The sequence below is a fragment of the Medicago sativa genome, chromosome 8 (assembly GCF_051527215.1).
Source record: "Medicago sativa cultivar Bolivia chromosome 8, Bolivia_mono, whole genome shotgun sequence".
Taxonomy (NCBI): Eukaryota; Viridiplantae; Streptophyta; class Magnoliopsida; order Fabales; family Fabaceae; genus Medicago; species Medicago sativa.
The window spans coordinates 58,809,215-58,821,072 of record NC_140756.1 but is presented as its reverse complement, the minus strand read 5'-3'; the positions used below and the strand labels follow the sequence as shown (position 1 = coordinate 58,821,072).

The 11,858-nt window shown below is 33.8% G+C and overlaps 2 protein-coding genes across 3 annotated transcripts; one reads left to right on the top strand and one right to left on the bottom strand.

Annotated features, from left to right (window-relative positions):
* Positions 1–1,716: 1,716 nt before the first annotated feature.
* On the bottom strand, positions 1,717–4,182 carry AOR (Oxidoreductase, zinc-binding dehydrogenase family protein). The gene is made up of 4 exons (XM_085739165.1): positions 3,743–4,182; positions 2,834–3,157; positions 2,371–2,530; positions 1,717–2,152 (listed from the first exon to the last, which is right to left on the bottom strand). The coding sequence occupies exons 1-4, from the start codon at positions 4,145–4,147 to the stop codon at positions 1,887–1,889; spliced, it is 1,155 nt and encodes a 384-aa protein (XP_085595291.1). The 5' UTR covers positions 4,148–4,182; the 3' UTR covers positions 1,717–1,886.
* A 1,257-nt stretch (positions 4,183–5,439) lies between these two features.
* Positions 5,440–10,592, top strand: LOC146899982 (uncharacterized protein At4g28440-like). 2 transcript variants are annotated; one of them, XM_085739385.1, is made up of 3 exons: positions 5,440–5,504; positions 5,797–6,028; positions 10,101–10,592. In XM_085739385.1, exons 2-3 carry the CDS (start codon positions 5,806–5,808, stop codon positions 10,286–10,288), a joined length of 411 nt encoding a protein of 136 aa, XP_085595511.1. In that variant the 5' UTR covers positions 5,440–5,504; positions 5,797–5,805; the 3' UTR covers positions 10,289–10,592. The 2 variants fall into 2 exon arrangements, with proteins under 2 accessions (XP_085595511.1, XP_085595512.1); XM_085739386.1 differs by having other exon boundaries at positions 5,790–6,028.
* Positions 10,593–11,858: the final 1,266 nt, after the last annotated feature.

Sequence of the window (11,858 nt, the reverse complement as noted above, 5' to 3'; positions counted from 1 at the left end):
ATTAAAACTTGCCACATGTGTCTTGAAAAATTCTTGATGCTATTTTTCTAGATAAATAGCATTTTCCAACAATAAATAACAGAGTGGCAAACAAACAACAGCCAAAAAACGCATTACAGAACAGCACAAACGGGTCACTCACTCACTCTCTAACTCTATCTATCATTATTCATTTATTGTCTGTTTTTCTTTCTCGTCACAACACAATCAAAGCTCCGATTTTTCTCTCTCTAGACTCACATCTTGATTCCTGATCTGGAATATTGTATGATGAAACAACTACAAGCAATTTTAAACTTCTGCTTTTTTGAGCTTGTAACAGCGTTTTGCGGCCGTAATGGCGTTTTGCGGTCGTAACGGTGTTCGGTAACGGTCGTAACGGCGTTTTCTATGTGAATTTCTTTCTCAGCGTTAAAAGGGGCAAATACGGTAACGGGTGCCGCTGACACCGTTTTGTAACGGCCGTTTTTGCGGTAACGTTCCGTTTTTTAGAACCTTGGGTGTATATACTCTTATATATTATATATGAAGGATTAATTACATATGAATAGGAGACAAACGGACAATATGTTGCACCGTTAGATCTTTTTGGTGTATATATAATCATAGAGACATAGTTTTGTGAGATACAATGGAAGATATCATTATCTTTGCGGTAACGTTCCGTTTTTTAGAACCTTGGGTGTATATACTCTTATATATTATATATGAAGGATTAATTACATATGAATAGGAGACAAACGGACAATATGTTGCACCGTTAGATCTTTTTGGTGTATATATAATCATAGAGACATAGTTTTGTGAGATACAATGGAAGATATCATTATCATAGGTACTAATCATTCATTATGATTATGATGATCACCACGTCCACGACACCTAGTTATATGGGAGCAACCTCGAGTGTAATTTCCTTGGGTATCATTTCGATGATGAATTTTTCTTGATCTCTTCTCTATATCTTTATATGAAACTTTTCCCTCGACCAGATTGTTCTGGTTTAACATAACCATACTAATTAGGAGAAAAGAAATGAACAATACCTTCATGATGAGATAATTATATATAGGTATTATTGTTTCTTGCTTGAGCTTGTACAACTCTCCTATCTTCTTCACATTTCAAATTAAACTACATATCATGCTAATTTATAATTTAATTAGCATCTATTTCAATTTGTTAAGTAATATCAAACATTAAAATTTAGTTTCATTTCAATGATGGAAAAATAAACTTATTTTTGGCTGAATTATTTTTAGAATAAATTTGTTATTTAATTTGGTTAGTGACAGATGAGGTATGCTAAAATAGGTTGGGATAGTACAAGTTATCTAAATGTATCAACATCATTGGATTAAAACGATTTTGAATCTAGCTCTTTTAGTTTTGAAAATTTTGTCCCCTTTTATTAGTTAATTTGTTAAATTGTTGAATAAAATTTAGAATAAATATGTAAAATTTTGAATCTCCCTAATTTAGAATAAACTTTTTAGTTGTTTGGTTAGTGGCAGAGGAGTGCATTGCTTAGCATAATTTCATATTTTATATTTATAAAAGTTAACTTATTGTTTTAAATAAATGTTAAATACTACCAAGAGCGCTTAGATGAGATGACACGGGTCTCTTCTAGCTTAACCAAGGTCCTGGGTTCGAATTCAGCTTTGGACATGCAGCAGTGTTAAAACTCTTGGGGAGAGCTTGCCGAATACCCGGTTTACAACAAAAAAATAAATATCATAAAGTTTCAAGGGAGAAAGAATGTGACAATAAATACTGAGTATAATTTTTTTTTTGCTGTTATCAGAACTCTTATTTACTCATAGGGATGTGAACATATAATTAGATACATATATAACAAAATTGCCTATAATTTTTATATGCATTCATGGGATGGGGAATATAACAACCTTTCCAGTAGCTTTGTTTGTTTCAATGTAAGAGAAAGCTTCAGCAACCTGAGCAAAAGAGAATGGACCTTTGGGATCTATAATTGGCTTCACCTTTCCACTCTCTAAATATGGGTTTAGTTTCTTCAGAACAGCTCCATTGGAAGTCACTACAAATCTGAATCCAGGTGGTGTAACAGCTCCTGTTAGAGCTACTACACTGCCACCTTCTTTTATTGCCTTCACTGCTCTGTCACATTGCCCTGCAAATCACCAAGTAAAGGATGTTAGTTTGGTCCTTAAGTCTACAAACGCGTCTTTCATTAGTCAGTTTAGTCGTCAAATGTGTATTTTATTAATTAGTTTGGTCCTCACGTTTTGGTCTATAAACTGATTTTCAAAAACTCTCTGGCCAAATTGTTTGAAATTTTGTATCGAAGATTGGAAATACAAGACTGATACAAGTAGAAAAGAATTTTACCAATGGCATCATAAACTACATCAAATTTTTCTGTTAAGTCTTCAAAGTTCTCCTTTGTGTAGTCAATAGCCAAATCAGCTCCAAGACTTTTCAGTAGCTCCAAATGTCTAGTGCTTGAAGTCGCAGCAACTCTTGAAGCTCCAAAAACTTGTTTAGCTAGCTGCAAGTCATTAAAGGTATGGATAAAGTATAACTGTCGTTAAAGTTCTCATACTTTCCCTTATGCGCAAGAAATTTTAAACCAGAAATATACTTCGTCTAAAAGTTCTTAGTCAGGTAAAGGGAGAAACTTTGAAATCAGTTATTGCTCTATGAAGCACAGGCGCAGACACCGGACATGATACCGACACATTGTATCAATTATATTTTGATAAAATGGTAATAATTTCATGTAATCGTCACATGCGTCGGTGTCATTGCTACAATATTTCAGCATGAAAGGACTAATTTGTAGAGTAAATACCTGAATCACTAGGCTTCCAACTCCACCAGAACCATTGAGAACAAGAATAGATTTACCAGGAGAAAATCCAGTCCTCTCCAAACCTTCATAAGCAGTCTCAATAGCAAGAGGAAGAGAAGCAGCTTGAGCAAAGTCCAAATTTGTAGGTTTTAGTGCCAACAATTTCTCCTCAACAGCTGTGTACTCAGCCAAAGATCCAAATTGTTTAGGCCCTTCTAATGCTTTCTCATTCACATCACCATACACTTCATCGCCGACTTTGAAGTCCTTTACTTCGCTGCCAACCTTCACTACGACCCCAGCAACATCATAGCCAGGAACAGTCTAATGGACACAACAAGCCAAATTTGATTTCAGTACTTAATTATTCCTAGAATACAAAAACTTAATTGTTTATAAGATATATCTATAACAAATGATAAAATCAAGTTAAACTGTTTTCATACATGCTATAATTTGTTTTCATAAGCTTTTTTTAATAGTTTCCAGAAATAAGCTGAAAACACCTTATGGACATGTAATTAGCGATTTTCATAAGTTCGTCCAAACAGTCTCACAAGTACATGTCAATAGATATGTTTAAATAAGTCAATCCAAACAAGAGCTAAATTAACTAAAGCAGTTATTTTGTTTTTCAACCTAAATTTTCTTGCAAAAGTAACACTGCAACATCCAATATATTCACACAGATTCCACCTAATTTCGGTAAGCTTTCCTCAATTCTAAAATCATCTTCAATGATAACTTTATACTCTCCACTATCATAGCTATTGAATCCATAACCTTTTCTTCTTTTGCTAGAAGCAATTGAACTAAGATGATACTTTACAAAAAAGAGTAAAATAAGCAAGCAAGAAATTCCACAACATAGAAAAACAAAAACAAATGTAAAAGAGAGTGAATAATCACCGGAAGCGGAGAATCCGTAGCCTTAAACTTTCCCTGCCTTCTTTTACCATCAACAGGGTTAAGAGCAGCAGCAACAACTTTCACAAGAACATGATCTTCCTTAACATCAGGTACAGCAACATTGGAGTCAAATTTCAAAACATCGACACCTCCATATTCTCCATACACCCAAGCCTTCATTTCAGAAGGAACTTGTGTCACTTTCACAGCCTCAGAAGAAGCAGTAGTAGATTGAGACTTCACCAAGAATCTAGCATGCCTTGATGAAGAAGACAAGAGAGTTTTGAGACAAGTTTTTTGGTTACTTTTTGGTTGGAAAGTGAAGGAAAATCTGAGAGAAAGTGGTGAAGTTGAAGGAAGTGAAGGAAGAATGGTGAGGTGAGAAGTTGTGGTGGAGAGTGACATTGTTTCGTTATTGCCTTATCAGTTGCAAGTTGTTTCTGTTTCTGTTTTAGTTTCAACCACGTTTTAACGTTGGTGTTTTGTTTAATGTTTTGTTTTGTTGCATGATGATATGGTACGGTGGTGATAATGACTGCATGCATGTACGCTCGCATCTGGACCATTCATTTGTTGATTCAAAGATTCATTACAAAAAAACAAGAAAAGTTGAATGAATGAATACTAGAAACCCGGGAAGATGCGGTGAGTTTAAAGTAATGGTGATACACCATCAGACATCAGTATTTGCATTGAAAGTTTGGTGCATTTTTTCAATTCACTGAATACACAGTCAATATTTGCATTGAAAGTTTGGAGACGCAATATTTGCATTGAAAGTTTGGAGACGCCCCTTGTACGGAGCTTAAATTGATTTGTTTAGCGATCATCAAAGTTTGAAATACCTATTTAATTAGAAGAAGTTGAATATGAGGCAAATGAGATGGATGAAGTATCTAAAGGACTTTGACTTTGACTTCGACTTGAAGTACCATCCACGAAAGACAAACATAGTAGACACTTTGAGTAAAAATACTCTACTTAGAGCGAAACTGATGATGCATACATACAACTTACATGAAAAAAATTCAGAGATCTCAACCTTGAAACCACAGATGTGAGCAACGGAATTCTATTGCATAAGTTGGAAATCACATGTGACCTACGGTTAAGGATTACACATGGCCAGAAAATGGATATGGACCTTAGGAGAAGAATGGAACAATATATATGAGTTTACTCTAGCACTGAATGGGATGATGTTATTTGAGGGCAGAATATGTGTTCTTAACAATGTAGAATTGAAGAGATTAATTCCAAAAGAAACTCCCTTTCCCAAATTATATGATGTTTTGATCATTTCTTATAGATTAAAAATATAATTAATGTTGTATGGGAAAGAGAAATTATAAGTAATTTTACAAAATTATCCTTCATCAACGGTATAAGAAAGATAAATAAAAGAATTGAAAGAAGTGAAAGTAATAAACAGTTGATGGTACAGGAGAAAAATTAACATTTAATACTTTATTCGTATTGTAAAACAATTTATAATTTGAGACTATTTTTTTCTCAAAAACAACTTATAATTTGACATGGAAGGAGAGACTATTTATCTATATTTTTGGTAATTTTAAGAAGAAAAAAAAAACATTGGGCCATTTATAAAAAGAAAAACAAGTTGGATCGGAGCGGGTCAATACTTGACCCGATATCAAGTTAGAACATATATACCTTAAAAACCAACCTCGACGGCTACGTTTCACTTTTCATTTTCAGATCTCTTTTTGCCTTTGCAGTTTCACTTCCAGTTTCATTTCAGGTCAGATTTCAATTTCTATTACTTTTAACCATTCATGTTAATTAACCTTGTTTATTCACTTGTATTATACTTAACTAACACTAATCAAAATCATTTTTCCTTTTTATGCAAATTTTTTCGATTAAAAATACACAATAAAATGTAACAAATTCTGTAACCCTAGTTTTGTTCATTAATCAATTGATCCAACATTATATTAATTTAAGGTTATGTATTATTAACATTTTATTATGTTAGATTTTTCTTTTCTAGTGGAACGTTGTTGTGATATTTGGTTTTTGTAAGATTTTAGGTTAAGATTATGGCGGAGGCAAAACCTGGATTGAGAAAGCCGACCTTCACTAAGGTCGATCAGCTTCGACCGGGGACTAGTGGCCACACTCTGACTGTCAAGGTGGTGAATACTAAGATGGTGATGCAGAAGGGTCGTCCTGATGGTCCTCAGCCTCGTCAGATGCGAATTGCTGAAAGTTTGGTGGGTGATGAGACTGGGATGATCATCTTTACTGCAAGAAATGATCAAGGTATAAATGCTTTGATTTGATTTTGTAGTGATGCCTGTTTGGTCTATATAATTGTTCCAAATTCGTGTTGTTGTTTTAACTTTGTGTTGTTATTTTACACATTGTCAGTGTAAAATAATTTTACACCGTCATCCAATAGTAGTAACTGTGTATTTGCCAAATCACTCCACTAAACCCCACTTTAGTGGTGTTATGGGGAGAAGTGGTTGATTAATTTACGCTAACAGAGTATATTCATTATGCTCTGATTTTATTTATCTAGGCATATTATCCGTCAAACTTGTTTAAATGTCTATTTTGTCGACATTTGTTACATGTATTCTTACGTTCGTTAATTCTGGTCTGATGTCCATAATTAAAAACATACTATGAAAGACATTTAGACCTGTAAAATTTAAGTTAATAACTCCACATATTGTAAAGAATGCTCAGTTAAATCTGGATTTCCGGGAGGAAGAGATGACAGATGCATAAGAACATAACTTTGTTTCAATTAAGTTGATGGCAAACAAAGAAAGGAGAAATATTCTCCTTCCTATGATTTTGCTTTCAGCAAAGGTTTTTCCCTATTACAACTGAGTCAATGTTTTGTTTTCGTGACTAACATATCTGAATTCCTCTCTTCTAACCTCTTCTAGTATTTAAGCTAATTTCACACAGTAAGCCTAATAGCCATCAGACATTCAAACTGTCTAATTATTCTAACTACTCACTCTTTAGGCCTTATCACACACATGCAAGTCTATAAGTGATTTCAAATCTAAACTTATCCTATCCTTAAATAAATTTAGATTCATAAATAATCAAGTCCTTACATGATGAAAATGAATGACTACAATGAGTATTTTACTCAGACGCAGCTTGGAGTTAGTGTAGTATTATTATGTTTTTGGTTGTTGACTAGAAAGTTTCCTATTTTACATGTTCATTTATTTAACATTTTATAACATCAATGCCATCCATGTCACCTTTGAGATCATGATTTTAAAGAAAAACCAAAATTTATTAGAGATGTGTTTTTATCCTATTTGTGTAATGAAGAACTGATGTATAACATAAAGTCATGTAAATGCCCTTTCCAGTGGCATTTTGCATTCTTTAACTCCTAATGCAAGATTCTACTTCACAAGTTGTCGTAGAAAAATCTGCAAGATTTTGAAAAACTAATGTATTTTTCTAAGTGATTCACTCATGCAAATTCTGACAGTCCTTTCCTCACACCAAGACAGACCAAGGCAGCCTTTGATGTTCCATCTATACTTTTTCCTGATTCAGTGCTTATTCATTAAGAACATCCGCAATAGTGGTGTTAAGTTGGCGCTTGCTTATTAAGCACTAGTTTTTAGGCACCAACTTAATCACCAATTCTTAAAAAGAACCATCCATTGGTGCCAATTCCTGTTAAGCATTGGTTTTGTGCATAGCAAACAATATAAGCACTTGTTGGGTCATGATGACAGAAATAAATAATTGGTAAGCTTTAAGAATGTATAATCACTCACTGTAGGGCCTATTTGGTAAACGTTTTGTAGGATTGGGTTTTGAGAGATGATGTGCCAAAGCTGTTAAAAGTAAAAGTGTGTGATGTGTAAGGATGAGACACCCTTAAAATCCCCCAAAAGTAAATATGTGGGGAGCTTGGTTGGACATGCTCCAATACAACTACAACCATAGCTCTTTCCCATGAGTGATGCCATAATATCCTATTGCAAACCATTTAAACAGAAACTTAATTTGATTGGCCTAAGAGTTTCACTCGATTGGTAGTTTCACCCTAGCAGGGTTGAGCATGTGTGGAGAACAATACAACAAGCACAAGTAAGGAGGATAAATCAAATGGGTAAAAGTCCAATTGTTACAGATAAGATATTATCTTGAGGTTTCTTCAAAAAAAAGATATTATCTTGAGGAATTACTCTTGAAACAATGTCTAAGAGAGTTAGGATTACAAAATTTTATCACGCAATCTGCGTTGGCCGAAGTTGCTGTAGGCAGTTTTTTACAGCAGTCACGCAGTTTTATTACAACACAAGTAACAGGAAACTGAGAGCTTGGCCTCTCCCTTACCAACCAGTTCCTAATAAAATAATTCCACATCTAAGTAAATTAACAAACTACTATTTACTATAGTCACACATTCTCTGTCCCAACAGGCCCAATTGTATTAATGGGCTTTATCCTAGAATAGGTCCTCAGTCCTCACAATAGGAGGTCTATTGCTAACATAATGACACTCACAACACAGAATAAATGCTTCTCATTGCTCCAAATGGAAATTTCTGCCTGATTAACTATTTTTCTTGATTTATATTTGCTGTTTTTGGAATGATGTCCCTTACTTCTAGTGTAGACATATGCGAAATTTTTGTAAGAAAAACACTCTATGCCCTCGTTTATATGTATCAATACAATATTTCTCGTTCCCATGCCATACAACGTTTACCTACTATGTACTAGGTATTAATAGTTGAGGATGATGATGTGATAGAGTAACTTGACCATAATCTTTGAATAATGAATAGAACTTGCAAAATAAATTTCTGTCTATCCGTGTATTATCCTTCTGTCTAATGCTGAGATTTTACATGCTTAGTTTTTCTACAAATTATTTATTCTTTTCTTGAAATGCTTTGAAGAACATGCTCTAGTAATTATAGGATAGGAGATATAGAAGACCACTTGATATAAGTTGTAAATGGGGAAAACAAATAAATGAAAAAAATAGGCGTTGCTACTAGCAGAATACAAAATGTGGTGTTATGGTGCAAACTCACAATCAGTTTCATCTTATTTGTTGCTGTTTCACTATGCTTTTCTTTGTTGATTATTATCATATAAAAATAGTGAGTGCTCTAGTATGGACTACGGATCCTATCCAAACCCCCGACATCCTTAGGTGCAGTTGAACCAATGCCATACCCAACTGTCAGCTACAGACTCAAATTCACGACGGCTGCTGGTTATGGCGGGCGAACACCTCTGACTTTGGTGCTTGCATAGCACCTGGGTGCGGATCAGAATTCCACAACCTACCATCTCTGTCAAACTGCATAAGCTATGTTGAATTTTAAAACAATCATGTAAACCTGTTGGCCTAATGTATGACCGGCTGCAATCGGTACTAACGGGAGGTCCACCATTGGACCTGATCCATATTTGGGGCACCCAAAATTATAAGTTTTTTGGTTTCAATCAAATTAGTTATTTAAAAAGTGAATTGGACTACTTGGTCTTACCTGTCCCAACCATTTGACATGCCCTATGGTCTTGGTTGTACTACATAACTTAATAGGTAAATTCTTCTTAAACCAAGATAACTATGGGAAAAATCCTTCGAAACTGGGTTTGTGTTCAGTGATTCTTATTGACAGAAGAATAGTACTAGAATACAAGGAAGAAAGAAAGCTAATGTGAATTTTCAAATTTTCTTGGGGTTGACATTTTCAAATTTCAAAATGTTATTTGTAATTTGCAAGGATATGTGTGCATTATGTTTTCTTTTTATTCTATTATGTTCTGTTATTATCTTAAAGTAGCATTATTATCTTTAAATTCATATGAATTGATGTTGAGTTTGTAGCCTTCTGGACAATGATCAATTGCCACTCCTGTCTTTTATATGGAATCATCGTGTTGGTTTACATCCATAATGCTGTGAATTGTTGATTCATTAGGGTAGGAAATGAATGAAATTCAGTATCCTCATAGGTTATTGAAGAATAATATTAGTTACTTTGTATGTAGACAAAGTTCAATTTTTTTGTGGCACCAATTTTTCAATAATTATTTTTAGATATAGTTTGCATTTGAAATACAAATATGATTACAAGTTTTATTATTTTTATATATAGTTTGCATTTGAAATACAAATATGGCTATGAGCTTTACTTTGCATATAAGAAAAACAGCTCAATTTATCCCATATTCTTTGCTGCTGAATTTTATATCTGTTGTCTATAAATGAATTGATTTTTTTTTTCTTCTTTAGCTCAGAATGCCATCCATGTTAAGTTAAATTGCTGAAAATGTTTATGTAAGTCTTAATCATTTTCTTGAATTTTCTGTTATTCAGTCGACCTGCTGAAAGATGGCTCTACTATCATTCTGCGAAATGCAAAAATTGACATGTTTAAAGGATCAATGAGGCTTGCTGTGGACAAATGGGGCCGTGTCGAAGTAACAGATCCTGCTGATTTCACTGTCAAGGAAGACAACAACCTGTCCCTTATTGAATATGAACTTGTTAATGTCGTGGAGTAACTTATTGGAATAGTTTGCAACTTCTACTGTGTTATAATGGGAATAAAGCAAATCCATCAACTAGGAAAAGAGATTTGGAAGCAGTGGTACCAAGAATTATTTCTTCCAGTTGAATCAGTGGTTCTAATACAACTGAAACAAATGTGATGTGCATTGCTTTAAATGAAAGATAAGGGAATTGGCTTCCAAATCTTGCTTTTTGTTTTGTTATCTTGAATTATGGATTTTGTGCATCTTTCGACCTTTAGATCTCATGTACTGGAATATATTATATGGGGATGACAAGCCTTTATACTTCATGTAATCCTCTTTTTGCTTTTAATACTCCTAATTATAACCAACTAAAGCGTAATTTTCTTGTGCTTTCTCAGTGTGGTGTAAAAGTGTCTAAGTGGACACTTGAAACCATAATTAATAATAATGTTAGAACCTCCAATGATTCCTAGTTTCCTACCATAAAATAATGTATTTTAAAAAATCTTCCTAGGTTCAATCATCAAACAATTTTCATTAAAAAAGATTGCAGTTGCAGAGGAAAGAAGGGGATATTGTACTCATCTGATACATATTTAAATGCAATCTCTATTTTTTTAAAGACACCTGCCTCCTCAATTACACACCTCTTGTTGAAAAATGGTGGTGTCTTTTTTTTCTTTTAACTCTCCGGTTCTTAGTTAAGAGGCCGTGATAATTTAGAGTTCGATCAAGATGTCATGATAACTTAGATCTCCGACTGATTAGCTATTAACTAAAGTATATTAACCACATGATACAAATCGCTTAAGTTGAAAAATAGTAGTGTCTCCATTCAACCAGAAATGAGTGGTAGAGTGGTAGGGCATGCAATTTTTCAACAAATAAGAGTGATGAATGCATTTTCTTTAAGCATATCTCAGTGCATGCCAGTGCAAGTGATTAATTTCCCTAAAACTTTGTATTCGAAATGAAGGGTTTTATGAACTTTTGGTACCGGGTACCTGACAAGTTATGACACATCAAGAATTGTCACTACAATTGTGTTCAATCTTAGTCCATCAGTTACCAGTTTGATGTATGCTATATCGTATGACAGAAAAAAAAATTAGTGTTTGTAGCAACCTATTCAGTCCTTTGGCATTTTATGAGTTATTGCGGATGAAAACTGGAAAACATTGTTCATTTTATGAGGTTAAAGCATAGCATGTCATTGATTACTTGGTTTGAATCAAAGGGAAGATAATTCCATTAATATTTTATCCTCTAAGACTCTAACCCATAATAATTCATAATGTGACACTTTTGGTAGTGGAATTCAAGTTTTCAACTACCAAAAACCAGCACATGAGTGCTTGACAATACAAAATGTGAGGCCCGCAGCACTTCAAAGCACATGTGTTAATCATGATTTTCTTATGGTTTGGGCAAGGGAAGTTGTTGGTCATGCTATTCATTATTTATTATTCATCAACACTTCAATTTATAATGGTACTATTGGTGTATGCAAAATTATGATCTCTTTTGTACATTGTCACTAAATAAATACCATTAATGAATTGCAACAAACATTAGATTTACATTCAAGGGGGTGAGT